Here is a 15,095-nt window from a genome sequence, read left to right as displayed (position 1 = left end):
CAGCAGCAGATGAAATGAGCATGTCCAACTGGTAGAATAGCCACCCAGGCAACGGACACTTCAAGTGGCACAGTCAAGAGCTAAGCTTTCTTTGCACAATGTTGTTCAGCACCACTCTGAGCAATAAATCAGCTTGCTCCGACAAGACCTGCATGATCCAACAGTGCATGGCTGTTAACTTCTGCGACCCCACCACTCTCAATTGGGTGTCCTACTTTGTAAGATAAATCTGCTGTGCTGCCACGTATGGGTAGCACAACTGATATGTAGAGGCTAATAAACAACCACATCATGTTGAAAACTTCCTAAGGGCTACTTTGTCAACCCACTGCTCAACATCAACATGCACTAACTGATCTGAGTATGCCGCCATTATTGCAGCTGAACAGTAAATAAGTGATGCTGAAGATAATATTATTCAACAGGCCTAGAAAGCAATGCTAGAAGAGACGGCGCAATAATTTTGTTGTGAATAACTTTGATTCTTGTCAAGAATATTGTTGCTATTCATGAAGTCGTCATAATATTCTCAAATACCTTGTACACGCGGTATGTACTGATCAGAAACAATCAACAAGAAATATGCAAAGGTAAAATGTATATGTAAAACATGTATATATGTAATGTATCTATAAATCATGTATACATTGTTAGACTATGTTACATATGTATGAAATATTATACATATGAAATATTATACATGTAATGCATGTGTATGAATATACGAGTATGCGCTGATGCGACTAAGCAATTTTTTAAATACAGTGTACCATCCTGCATAGGTAGAGCACAACTGCTACCTTTGGTTTGTAGCGAAAGGTAATGGTTGCACCCTACCGTGTCAACACAGTTGTTTTTTCAGCTCCAGAAAAACTTAGGAGTATGTGTCGGCTGAGAGACCGATGCCGAAAATCTGAGCTTGGGTGTTCCAAGAGACGTCGAACTCCTTTTCTGGATTGTGACGAGGCAGTGGTGTACGAGTTGCCGCTGTCCTGTGGCAAGAAAAGGATGGACAGGACGGTGTCTTAAATGACCACTTGAGAGAGCACTATTGTTTAAACGTGAAAAGTTACCATGACGGTCATCTGTCTGTTCACTGCCACGAATGCGGCGGCATTCCTTTGCTTGGTGATCGTGTGGTTCTGGCCAGGCACAGAAATAAAGATGTGCGTGAAATCGGTGAGGTACAGGCTATCAATCGGAGTGGTCAAAGCTGTTAGATTCTTAGACGTGCTAGATAAACATCCTTTTTGGAAAGCTCAGTTCACGTATGGATCAGGTGGGACGCTACTGTGCAGGGTGTATAAGGGTGTTTTTTTCTGTGTATAACTTGAAGTTAGCACATTGTGTTTTCAGCACCTCCCTTCTACCCTCGTCCGCTTGCGACAAAAATGTTATTCAAGTTGTGCAATGTTTTGTTTATGTACTACACTGTTCAGAAGCCATGCCAAAATGTAAACAGCAGTTCACGAGAGTGCACGCTGCCAAACATTAATGCAGCGATGTCACAAGGATGAAGGTGGTGTTTAATGTTTCTTAAGATTGGTGAGGAGAGGTGTATGCAAGAGAACAGTATGATGTGAAAGACTGTAAGACTGAGTACTATTCACCCGTTTCATTCCTGTGTCTTTGGAAAAATGGATACCAGCACGTGCTTTTGTATGCAGGCACTCTCACGCGCACTTGCTCTATTCAGCAAAGCAGCAGCTACGGTCAACAAAGTCTGGCAGGGTTCGCAAAGACAGTGTTGTTTTAAAACATTACAGTGCTGAAGCTCACGTAACTCTGTGCTGCGAACAAAAACGAGGTGTCACAAGAAAATGGAGACAAAGTAATTGAAGGGTCACTAAAGGCAAATACTAAGTCAACATGGACTGTTTAAAAACCTTTCCAGAAACCTCGCAACGCTTCTGTCATGCCAAGAAAAGATTTCGTTTATAGGAAAATTGTACCTAAAGGGCCTGGATACCTTTTTCGAAATTCAAATCTCCCACCACCCAACCTGGGGTGTGGTGACGTTGCATAAGCCATCACCGCCGTTTGCTGCCGTCGGTGAATAAAACGGCGTCCGACAAACAGTGGCACCGAGCCAAGACAGAGCGTCGGATTCACCACTGCAGCTGCTTCTTGGTCAAGTGGCTCAGACCGTTCAGGCATCCCAAGATATTACATGGAAGTTGAATTCTCTGCTACTTGCAGTTTATGAGAGTTTCGCGAGCCAGCAGAACCATGGCAGCACTACACAATCAGGAAAGTACTCTTAACGCATATGCAATTTCTGTAAGACCTCACGTGTCAGTGAACTCGCCGCAATTTCCTTCTTTCCTTCCCTCCTCTCTCTCCCTGTGATCTTTGTTTTCCCCTTTCCCATTCCCCCGGTGTAGGGTAGCCAACCGGACGTTATTCTGGTTAACCTCCCTGCCTTCTACTTTTCTCTTCCCTCCTCCCTACTCTTAACGCATAAGCGTGGGTCGTGCAGAGTCGAGTGAAAACGAAACATTTCGGCCGCACGCGTCATTGTTAATGGTAATTTCAATGAGTTCTTTTTTCTAACCATGAAATGGAACTGGACAAGTAGCATTCTATTTGATCTTATAATACGAGGATGTTTTTTGCAACGAGTTGTTAAGTACTAATGACAGAATTTAACTGAGGAGTGCTTTCGTCATTGGGCAAGTGCTTGAATGTTGAAGTCTCTAATCACGTCTTGCATTGACCTCAGTTTCTCGATTATGAAGGCTCTGTTCGCGATAACATTGACACCTTAGAGATTCTCGAGCACTAATCTATCACTTTAGCTTTACTTAGCGTTTGCCTTTCCTGGTCCTTTAAGAGCAGCTGAACGCAGGATGTCACTGGAGCCAACAAGGAAATTTGTCGGGGCAAGTCACACTGTCGAAACCTTGGCTCCAACATATGACGTATGCCGTCTGGCCACTCGTACGCCTGTGCTGCAACTGCTGTCACGCATGCAGTCTCAACAGTCAGCAAGCACTGCCACCACGCTCGTCAAGCTCCGAGCTCTAACATAAGCAGCCACTTCCAAGTGTGAAATAACTAGCACTACTGTATTGCCAATGCAAATTTCTTGTCTTAGCAATATTTGCACATAACTGGCATATAAATCTTAGCATGTGGATTATAGTGATATCATTCAGTTGCCACTTCATTCGCGTGTGATGGTATTACAATAAAGTGTACACCACAGTGCACAGAATGTATATGACAACCTGCCTCAATGCTGGGACCATGCACTGACATAGGTGCACTTTGGAGGATGTCCTATTCCATCGCAATAGTAGCTTTTTTACATGGTTTACAGGGTTCAACATGACAATACTCGGGTTGCCACCTTTGCTGCAATGGAAACCAACACTCGGCTAGAAATTGGTGGGGGTGTTGGGAGAGTCACTGTATTTGATTTGAAAAAATATTTTAAACACATACTGAAGACAAAAAAAAAACTATCTTAAAAGTAGAGTATACGACTACATGCAACATACATACACAGCAATTGAGGATGCTAAAAAATAAGAAAGCAGTAAAATATTGTTAATAAATAATTGCTGGCTAACCTGCATTCGACAGTAAATGTAAGCATTAAATGGCTACCGGCAAAGCAGATTGGATGGAGTAGTAACTAGCCACAATTTTAAAATGGGTGTAGTGCCACATTCGCAACAGCACAGTCCACCACATCACACTGCACCATGCCACACTGTGCATTGGTCCATATGGACGCAAGAGTTTGCTGTCACATACAGGAGTTCATCGCAAGTTTCGTCTCAGTCAAATGGTCATTCACGGCGTGCCGGACACTGCCGGTGTGCCAGACGCACCACAGAACTCGTACACCGCTGGCACTGAAAAGAGCACTCAGCACAAAACATGGCAATCAAGTGTACTGTGCCCTGTGTCTGCCTTTTGAACGTTGCCATTGGATGAACATCTTGAAGGGGCAGCGCAATATGACAAAGACAGAAGGCAGGAACACACAGGACAGCGCTGTCCTGTGTGTTCTTTGTCATATTGCGCTGCCCCTTCAAGATGTTCATCAGCACTGTCCTGTGTGTTCCTGCCTTCTGTCTTCGTCATATTGCCCTGCCCCTTCAAGATGTTGAACATGTACCAACGCACCCAAATGTCAATCGTTCTACAGTTGCTATTGGAAATGACAAATAAAACTTCAGCACACTGGAAGTTACAGCATCATTGATATCGTAAACAAACATTAAAAAGAACTTAGAAGCAATATTTTTGTAACTCATTTGGGAAGTAACTAGCGTACGTAATGCAGTCTTGACTGGTTCCCGGATGATCTCGTTTGAGAGCCCGGATAATGGTTCTGGCTTTTGACTTAAGGTCACTTGAATGTCGCTCACAATGGGAGCTAAAAGCATTTCTTGTTTTAAAAAATTGAATAATTTTACTTTGCCTTTCACTTCACTCAAGTGATAATTGTTTGCAATGTGGTTTTTCTCAATAGTTCATCAATGCCAGACTACAAAACCAGCAAATGCAAGCCAGTAAGGGAGTTGAAGCAGCAGCATCTGCTAGAAATTGTTCACCAGCTGAAAACTGGGACAGGTGGTAATGCAGGTGCACACAGACTAGTGGATAATTAACAACACATGAACAATATCATCTTTCTCCTGTAAATATTTTTTTTTTTTTGCACAGCAGTAAGCTGAGAACAATAGAGAACTGGTTGTTCATATGTTTATTGATTTTTACCTTTCAAGATAGAATAATGTATTTGGCAGTGACTGAGATAACATTCCAGAAGAAAGGTGCAATGACCAGGAATGCCTTGAGTGGCATTTTTAAAAATAAGCAAGTTGTTTCTGATCCACGAACCATGCTGTTTAAACTGCTCGTGCAAAAAATCCCAAGCATTCAGTATGACGATGGTTTATAATGCTGCAATGAAACACACACTGCTAAAACAGATTTTGTGTGTTATTACAACTGGTAAGCATGCTGTGTGTATTTTTACATCCTACAATGTAACTTCTTCACACAACCTCAACATGGCAATAGCTTTCATGCTGGGCACAGCAACATCAGAAGCACTGCTAGCATTACCCCTAATGCATCTTCTGAGGTCTTAGTGCAAACTACTCTGCAAGAGCTATGGACAACACACAAAAAAAGTCATGAAATGCAGACATTATATATTTGTGCGGAATTGCACAAATATATAAACTGGGCAGATTAGAACAGAAGCCAATGTTGCCACTGTACAGCCAGTTCAGTGCTACTGGCAACACAAGGTCTGTAAGGAGTGCTTTTCCTTTGCTGAAACAGCAACTCTAAAGAACATTTCCACAATCATAAAGGTGATATACTACCAGGTTGGTTTAACTTAACATGTTTATTCTGAACACAAAGCCGCTGTTTCGTCCTGGTGTTCCGTTCCACACCTCACTCTGCACAATTGTCCTAAACAACAAGCTTGGCAATGAAGAAGACGATCCACTTTTGCATCTGTACACAGGTGGCGCTGTCAAGCATTTCTGCAGCTAAACACAAGGTCACTTTCGTTTCTGCAAGTGAGGTGCTGAGAGTTTGACTTTGCCAGGGATGTTTCGAGAAATGTCTTGGTCCTTGGTCACGCGCAGAAGGTCCCGCTCCCGTGGACTGGTGTTCTTGTCCAGCAGGAAGACCGACAGTGCTGTCTTGGCTGCCTTTCCCCTCCGCCCCGTGCCAGGCGTCACTTTCACTTTGTGCTTGTAGTTCTGAATGGCTGCATAGGGCGCGCACACAGGCACGGCAAACAAGAGACCATCTTCAGCCACTGGGCAACCTGTCAGTGAAGCTAGAAGCCTCTGCTGCTCATCACCAATGTTGCCTTCGTCTTCATCCTCTTCTGGATCAGCCTGCAAGTCCTCGTCCTCTACTGGTGGTGCAACTTTGTTGCTGCCCACTTTCTGTTTGATCTCTTCCTGTTTTGACCCTTGCTCATTATCTGCCGCTACCTCATCGGCCTCATTTGTTTCTACCGCACCAGGTATTTGTTCTAGCTTTGCCAATGGCTTGGGCTTTGGCTGCTTCCCCTTGCTGGGGGCTGCCTGCCCAGGTTCCTTCTTGCCTTTTTTTTGCTTGCGACTCTTCGTCTCTTTTGGAGCACCTGCAGATGCCAGGATCTCCATGCGCAGACGACGCTCATCCTCGTCCTGGTCCTTGTACTTTTCTTTGATCTTCTTCAACTTTCCATGTGTTCCTCTCTTAGGCTTTACCACCTTTTCAGTGTTTGTAGCAGGTGGCACTTCTTTTGGAGGTGGCTCAGGCTTTGGCTTGGCTTGTGGTTTGCGACTGACATGTAACCCTTTCACTGGCTGTGAATATACAATCTCCTCAGCTGTATCTTGGTCGTCGTGCTCATTCGTTGCTGCTTCCAACTCGTGAGGAAGCTTGACCACTGTGTCAGGGAACAGTTCCGCATCACCTTTTGTACTGTCTGCATCGCCGTCACCCTTGACACTGCCCTTCTCAGAGTCTGACTCTTCGGACATTTCCAACTCGGGTCCTTCTTCTGGTGGTTCTGTGCTGGCCTCGGTCTCGTCCTCAGCCACGCGCACCTTGCGCTCTCCCCGGTGCCGCTCGATACTCTCTTCATCCAGCTTGTACAAAAAGCCAAAGCCCATGATGAGATAGGAAGGTGGCAGATAGTTCTTCTTGCCACGAATCATGAAGGCTCCTGGAGTCAAGTACTGCCCTGTCGGTGCTGTCTTAGACACCTGGTGGTGATGTACCCACCACGCACTAGTGACCACCTTGGCATCCCAGGCTGCACTGTAGCAGATGGCCATGGTTCCAGCCTCATTCAAGGTCTTGGGTGGCACAGGCGCCCCTGTTGGATTCTTGATGACGATGCTGCTAGCACCATGGAGGTCTGCGTGCACATAAATGTCACCAGGGCGCAAATACTTTTTCACAATGGCCTCATTCTGCTGTGCATCACGACCTCCAACGACCAAGTAGTCCCCCGAGCTGACGAACCAGAACAACTTCTCAAACCAGAATGCCTTTCGTGCTTTCGCAATGTTGGTGGTCAGTGCTACTTGCTTGAGTGCCTCGCGTGTCTTCTTTTCAGCCGACTTGTAAGCCTTTGCGGACGACTCTATTGTCTTCTGCTGCTTGCCCGCTGCGTGCTTTTTTTGATCATAGTACTTGCGTGCATTTGCGTATGCAGACAGGTCGATGTCAATGTCGACCAAGGCTTCCTCGGCTTCATCGTACGGGTCCCTAAGAAGCATCTCAAAGTGGTTTGTCTCAAGCTTGAGCTTACGGATGGAACGAGCCATAGGGTCACCTTGCTCCTGGCCTTCTTTGAGCAACTCTGTGATCTCTGCCCAGCCAATCTGGTTAGCGAGAGCACTGCGCACAACACACAGGGCACGTTCCACCAGGTCCAGGTTCACCTCAATTAGCTCAGCCTTCCGCACGTCCACTTGTTGCACCTCTTGAAGGGCCTGAATTCTCTTTTCGTGGTCCGTGCGGATGTTCTCCAGTTTTTTAAGCGCCTCTTTTTCACGTTGGTGGGCGCGGAGGGTGATCTTCTGCATTTCGACGCTGGAGAAGAACTGGTCGACTGCAGTGCTGAACGATGGTAGCTCAATCGTGGAAGTGGTGCCCATTCCAGCAGAGCCGTCATGCTGGCGCCAGAGGAATGGGTGGAACTCCTGGTAAGTCGCGATTTCAGTGCTTCCATCCTCAGCTGGCTGGATTCGTTGCTCGATCCGCTGAACAATGTAACCCTTGCATGACTCGGCCTTTGCCCGTGCCATGATGGCATCTGCATCATGCAAGCATTCCAGGACTTTTTCAGCGAGACCTTCAGCTGGAAGTGTGCTGATCTTGGCCCCACAAGAGAGGCCATGGCCCAACAACACATGTTCAAGAAGGGCTGGACCATACAGATTCCTGGGAGAAAAAAAAGGAATGAAATGAGATAATGGTTTCTGAAGAATGGTGTGCAATGAAGAACACACAGAAAATGAAAACAACCTGAAAGTTGCGTATTAGAAAGCTAGAGAATCTCACAGAAACCTGTAAGTGGCCACAAAAAAGAAGGTGTTGAGTCCATAATGCAACTTTGGTGCACTGTGCTTGAAGTGCCATCTGAAAGGCGTTGAAAAGTAATTCACTGGAATATAGAAACTCTTTTGATTATGATTCTATAAATACTAAATTAGCAAGAAGCACTTCTGCTTATAGTTCCATGATAACTAAACTTTTCCACGAATCCCTTGCCACATCTGGCCTTCTTTCCAATTTCACTGCGTAAATCACGTAATAAATGTTGTAAATTACTGCCCTATTATCCTTACTAACACATTTCATTGTCATGAATTTAATTGCCTTCTTAGAAGGTAGTTCTTTTTTTTCACATCAGCAAAGCATGACGGTGGCTTCTGCATGATATGTATAACCCTTTTCTTTCACTCGTTACACTGCATAATTAATTATACTGCGCAGACTACATATTTTTAGATCTTTCGGAAGTGCCTAACAAGGTGTGTCATAGGTGTCTACTTGATTCACAGGGCTTAACGTCTAAAGGAAACAATGGGGATATGAAAGGCACAGGCTGCTGTTCCATAAACTAAGTTGCCATAACCTGAGCCCATTAAGGTGGATGGAATGTTAAGCATAAGCAATTTACTATTGCTGACAGTTGCGATTTCTAACCCTTGCTAATGCACATTTCCGGTGCTCAACAGGGGGTCCACCTTAAGACCATCTTGTTCCTGATACATGTCAACGAGTTTCTTCCTAGGTTTCTATTTGCTGGTGATTGCATAATATTTTTCGAAAACAATAACAATGATGAGCTTAGCACTCTTAAGCCTAACACTACTGATGTATCTTGATCTAAACAACGATTAATGGAGCCAAATGGAAGCAAGGCCAAGGTTGTGCACGTTTCCTGAAATACGAACATTTAGCCTGTTTTGGAACTTGATGCAAACATTTAGCCTGTTTTGGTACTTGTCACTCTTCCTAACTACTTCAGTCTTCAAATTGCATGTAACATCAATTAGACGAGCAACAATGAATAGATTGTTAATAACGCTAACCACATGTCATCCTACATATGCCACAACATTTCTGTTGCCCTCATTCCATAAAAACCATAACAAAACGAAAGAATATGTAGGCACAGCATGGGACCCTGTGAACTACTGCTGCCCTGGAGTTTGTAAAGAATAATGTGGTTAGTTTATTATAACTATAATTGCACTGCATGCCCAATAGCGATGAAGGCCAGCCTGTCATTAGCAATTCATAACAAATAATCCAGAGACCTTACTACTTGAGCTGCAGGTAGTGCATGATGCAATCAAAGCTGCCAATATGCTGAGCAGCCTATTGCGATCAACATCTGCACTGACTCCCAACAGCAACACAAGAGTTTCCATGATGCCACAAATTTGCAGACACCCACAATTGTCACAGGTGATGCCCATTCATCGTGCATTTAACACTTAGTGCAAGGACATGGTCACGACCAGTACAGTGACCTATCGGGCAAAAGTGCACTCTAACGCAGCAGCAAAAGCTCGCCCGATGCCCTCCGTTCAGTCCACCACTCCGTCCTTTTAGCCCAAAAATTGCTTCGCCGTTGGGACACAGGCACGTGGTCCCTTCCTTTCCCCGTAATTTTTCTGCCTTCCAAAATGTATTCCTACCGCAGAGTGTATTACATCACAGTGGTCCAAACGGCAAAATAAAGTGTGTGCAGTGTTTTGCCTTAACAGATAGTGCCACTGTTTCATAATTCTGTATTTATTCTCTGTTGTTGTCTCGTTAGGCTGGATAAAAGAAGCAAGTAATGTGTTCAAGCACGATATTAACTGCGACTGGCATGAAATGCCACATCGTAAGATCTTGAGGCAAAAGAGCCGCAGATTACGCCAGAATTGTCATGTGTGCCTGCTGCTTTTATTTGTGAAATATTCAGTACCGCTTACACAGCCTTTGCTAGCAGTAATCTTCAGATTTTGTGCCTTGATGTACGATTGCCTATTTGTATTTATGAGAGCAATTGAAAAACTAATGGCCAACTCAAAGATACTATGTTCGGACAATTATTCTATATAGGCTTACAAATGATGGTTCATCTGTCCACAAAAAAATTTTTTTTGTATTGTTGCATTCATAAACAGATTTATGAAATTCCGTATTTTAATGGGAAAAGTCTGCCTGAACTATGAGCATGAGCCAATATTACACCGTTTCTTTATTGCTTCCACCAACAACATTCGGGGAACTCAGTCTCTTGGAAACATTTTCTGCTGTCCAAAGAAACAAGAACCACAGGCGACAAGACGAGGGCTGAAAGTGACGCTGAAGGGCAGAGAGTCTGTCATAAGTCTTCTACTTTTGTCGTATTAGAATTTCCTGTGCACCAGCTGCATTGTTGCCTCCACTATGAATTCAATTTCTAGTAACTGAAGATTTCACTGACAATAAAAATGTGCAGACTCACAACTCATACGTCATTTCCTCACAATTACTTCTTAAAGCTGCACCAGTAGCATACACATCCTTACTGACACTGTCTATCACGGGAGGACTAGGACGTCGTGAATTTACTGGCAACTGCTATGCTTTCTTTCCCCATAAATGTGGCCATTTCAATAATGATGCATCATCATTCTCCAAAATTCATGAGGTTTAACTCTATTCAAAGAGAAGAAACTGATGAGAACATACACTCAACGGAGTAAACGGCTAAAACAGTCGTTCACAAGTTTTGGCTATTGCAAACAAACAAGCCCAACACATAGATCATTTGATAAGGACGTGATAAGGCCAGGCGAATGTACAACGCAAGAGCGGTTAAAAATTCTAACGAAAGCCCATGTGCCCTTAGTCTCAGAGCAGGCAGCCCCTGTGTGCCTGCAAAAAAACAATCTCACAAGTGTCGCCTACCACATGAGAGATCACACGAGTAGCCAGAAGCAACGTGGCGATTTATGAAAAATGCACAGCACACAAAACCATTGCCAGGAGTACACCGCACAAGAAAGAAAAAAAGAGACGAAAAAAAAAGAAAGAATAAAAGAAAAAACTTGTGCAGACACCATTGACAATGATTGCCAATGTAAGCAAATAGCCAAGCCCTCCAAGACACCATTTGCTTAATTAAAGAAATGGCACACTGAACGGTGTACATTTTTTGAGTGCAAATATTTAGGCATAGCTTGTTTCATTGTGTTGTTCTGTAGAGAACGGAGCTGTTAACAAATACACCTGAAGCGTAGTGGTAAGTGGACAGCAAGGGCATCTCCAAGAGCTACAGCAGTTTGCATTTGGTAACAAATACACACTGCAACTTGGGCAGGCGCGTGCATCTGCCCCGTGCGTCGGCACAGAGTCCAACCTCCGACCACAAAAAATGAGCGGAAGCTTTACACGAAGGTGGGACCAGCAACATAAGCTGTTCTTCTGGCTCTAACATAGAACAAGGTAGAGGAGGGGTGTCGCTTGTGGCTGCTGGTCAAGAAAATGAAAGAGAGATTTAACACTTTATTAGGAATGGCAATTTGGTCTAATTTCAATGCTTGGGCACATCGGCCTTCAGCATAAGGCAATAAAAGGGAACCCCTACGCCAGGGAGAGTACTTCAGCTCTTTGCACCTTTGCCTTGCAACATTCAATTTGCCCATCTATAAACTCTTTTTGAAAAATCCCTGCAGCAGCGCACGTCTAGGATGGGACTTTACAACATTCAGTGTGCAACACAAGCTTTCTAGGCATTCTGTTCAAAGGCTCTTAAAGTAAGACACCGTCTTGTATGCGCTGATTAAATGCACAGTGCTATTTATGGCAAGGTCTCAGCATATCTCTCTTGAAATGCAAGTGCTCCAGTAACTACAATAAATTTGCTGTTAGTTTCACAGCAAAGCTGTTAAGAGGAGTTTCACAACTGTTTTCATGTTGTGAAGGCTGGCATGTGGCACCATGCTTGGTATAGATAAGCAATGCAACATGCATCAGAGTCGAACTTCTGCACTGGAACATAATTATCAATGACTATAAAATAAAGGTTACCTCATGTACACCTCACACGAATAGATAACAGCTTCACTGTGCAATTCTTTCAGCCAATCATCCATAATTTTTTTAGACTCGTGTCTGGCACCATGGCACCATGTTGCAACAGGCAACAGGCACCATGTTGGGGGTCATCTAGAAGTTTGCACAGCTGCGGCGGTGGTAGAGAGCAGCCAGCAACACCGTCTGCATGGGAGCCTCGAAGCAGCAGTCAGTGATGAATCACCACCAAGGACAGCCAGCAAATAGACCCCTAGTACTGCCTGAGGGATTGAGAACTCGCTTACATGCCGAGTTTTGAACAGCTGAACTGAAAAAACAAAGGACTAATGAAGACAGGTGAGAACATCACTGTACTAACAACTGAATTAATTTTCATGCTTGTGGCTGCATATATAGTAGTGCAAGTGCAAAAAGCAAAAGATAAATACATAGTGTCCATGCCTCGTATCAGCAATGTAACAGGAGACGGTAGTGATTCTAGTCACCTGCCATCAAGAAATCTTTTTCTTTAGTCAAAACTACTGAGGGCACGCTTATGCACATGCTCCCCTCCTCCTATGCTTTTGCAGTTTTATCATTGACTGCAAGAAGATCATGCTCCACGAGATTTTAGTTGCCATCTGTGAGACGATGCTCTAGATGCTGAAACACAAGAACCCCATCAAGACTTGACAGATGAAGACGAAGCAAGAAGGCCACCTGCCGTCGTTCCGTATATTTATGAAGCGAGTCAAGGGCTTAAAAAGATTGCTAACAGACGGGACTTCAAAACTGTATTTTCAGCTCCAAACATGTCATTAACCATGTGCAGACGTGTGAATGCCAACAAGAAAGTAGAAATCTGAAAAACAAAAAAAAAGAAACACAAGATATGCACAGTGCCAGCAAGCTGTCGTGTATTGCATCCCCTTATCATATGGCCGTGCCTGTATCGGGCATGATGCCTCAATGAGTGGACCAGAGAACATGCAGCCTCACTCTAGACAACCGCAACCTGTGGAAACCTGGCAGTCCGTTGCAGAATATTAGCATGCCAAGACAATCTTAATCAAGTTATCATTTCAACAAAAAGTGCCATGCAAGAAGAAAGGGAAATTCTTCAGGCCACTGAGATATCTAAGGAGGGAAGCATATGCATAAGCAAGCCCTCAACACCTTTGACGACTAAAGAAAACATATATCTTGTCAGGCGACATGCAATCGCCTATTGTCTCCCTCTATGCGGCTGATATGCAGCGCCGACACTTTGTATCCGTATTTTCGTTAATGCGCGTGCACTATGTAGCTGCAAGTGCAAAATAAATTCAGTTGCTAGTACAGCAACATCCTTGTCTGCGTTGCTTAGTCCTTTTTGTTTTGTTCAGTTCAGCTGTTCAGAACTTGTCTGAGCTATGAACCAACGAGCTCAGTTAAATACATTTCAGTTGCTTATACAGCTTAGATGTCGATGATGCATCAGTTGCTCAGACTGGCATACGAAGGCGTATCTGCGAAGGCTTATCTTTGTAAGCTTTCCATGTACATAAGCATTTGTTTTGGTTGTCACATGAGCATGCTTTCAAGCATTCATCCTAAACACTACAGCTATGAGCCAATACAAGTGTGTCGTCTTCCTGCCTATCGCTGTCGAGTCGTGCCACACCCACCAACATGACCGTGAAGCACATCACCCAACTTTACGTGTTCACACTCACGTCCCACTTTGTGGTAATTGAATTTCCTTGTGCACATGCCAAGACACTAAAACAAGAGGATAAGCTGCACTCTTTACAAACAGTTTTACAAGCATTGTGGAATAGCAACTGCAGCCACTGTCTATGCAGATTTTTTTAACACTGTGCGTTACCCTTGTAACTACTCGATGCTGTGCATGGACAGAGTAATGCGGTGATGCGTACATGCACACTGCTGCCCGCTGCGCACGACACTTGACAGCCGTACGTGGCACGTAAATCCTATCTGCCACCTCTTGCGGAACGTAATAGCTAGGGAAAGCTTTCTTCGACTGCGCTCCTTTTATTTTGCTCCTTACGTAGCACCACTACTCCGCTATCGTGTGCGACTACCACAGCTTTTTGCGCTGCTCACCATTCTCTTACGTCATTTGCAGCGCTAATCCGATCAGTGCCGCTAGTGCGTATAGGAACGGGCCTTCTCGCTAAGCTCTCCGAGACTGCCGCCGGGCGCGCGCTCGCTTCGGAGGCCCGTACCTCGGCGTGAGCAGCTTGCGAAGCGTGTCTCCCGGGGCCGCCTGCGCCAGCATCGCCGACAGCAGCTCGGCGTCGAGCGAGGGCGGCTCGGCGAGCGCGCCGTCCACTGGGTACCGCTCGCGCACCACGAGCTTGACGTCTTCGTCCTTGCCCAGGGCACGGGGCCTCAGGATGTTCAGGATGAGGTAGTCGCCGTCGGTGAGCACCACGTTGCCCCGGTCGTACAGCTCGAGAATGACGTGGTAGGCCGCTTCGCCCGTGCCGAACTGAAGGTCGACGACGCGGTCGGCTCCCAGCTGTGCCAGCCGCTCGATGCGCTTGTTCTTTAGGTGCTTCCGCAGCTTCATGGCGAATCCCGACGGGCTCTGGTTTTTGGGCCAGGCGAACTCCGTGGTGTGCAGTCGCACGCCGGACTCGATGAGCAGAACGGCTTTCTCTTCCTGTCGACTCAGTTTAAACAAGTACGTCTTAGTGTCGACGTCGTACACCTGTACGACTCGCATGCCGACGACGCTCTTCTGCAGCTCGGCGACCATGGCGAGGATGTCGACGGTGCTGAAGCGACTCTTCATGGTTTCGGCTCTCCCGGCTCAACGCCGCCGATGCGCGTGGTCAGATCAGTGCGCGGAGGCTGTGCGGCAGCTAGCAATCTCTGTGGCGCGACGCGTTACTGAAACGTCCATTACGTTTAAGTCAAGCACCACACGGCACGTTCTCAGCTTTCCACGCAAGCTGTCAAATCCTGCCTGCGTGTTTTCATTCGAGATGCGAACGTCGCATGCACGCAGGAACAGGCAGACGATGTCGTATATCGTG

At 45.3% G+C, this 15,095-nt stretch overlaps 1 protein-coding gene across 1 annotated transcript; it reads right to left on the bottom strand.

Annotated features, from left to right (window-relative positions):
- Window positions 1-5,355: 5,355 nt before the first annotated feature.
- On the bottom strand, window positions 5,356-15,085 carry Clbn (Nuclear export mediator factor NEMF homolog Clbn). The gene is made up of 2 exons (XM_075694938.1): window positions 14,280-15,085; window positions 5,356-7,926 (listed from the first exon to the last, which is right to left on the bottom strand). The coding sequence occupies exons 1-2, from the start codon at window positions 14,849-14,851 to the stop codon at window positions 5,535-5,537; spliced, it is 2,964 nt and encodes a 987-aa protein (XP_075551053.1). The 5' UTR covers window positions 14,852-15,085; the 3' UTR covers window positions 5,356-5,534.
- Window positions 15,086-15,095: the final 10 nt, after the last annotated feature.

The sequence above is a fragment of the Dermacentor variabilis genome, chromosome 6 (assembly GCF_050947875.1).
Source record: "Dermacentor variabilis isolate Ectoservices chromosome 6, ASM5094787v1, whole genome shotgun sequence".
Classification (NCBI taxonomy): domain Eukaryota; kingdom Metazoa; phylum Arthropoda; class Arachnida; order Ixodida; family Ixodidae; genus Dermacentor; species Dermacentor variabilis.
Note: the sequence above shows the minus strand (reverse complement) of the source record. Positions and strands in the feature narration are given on the sequence as shown.

What these genes read in the sequence shown, in the direction of transcription:
- Clbn (XM_075694938.1), bottom strand. Translation starts at nt 14,851, where the DNA reads ATGAAGAGTCGCTTCAGCACCGTCGACATCCTCGCCATGGTCGCCGAG. An exon ending in CGCAAGCTGCTCACGCCGAG is followed by an intron (nt 7,927 to 14,279) that starts GTACGGGCCTCC and finishes TTTTTCTCCCAG; the next exon opens with GAATCTGTATGGTCCAGCCC.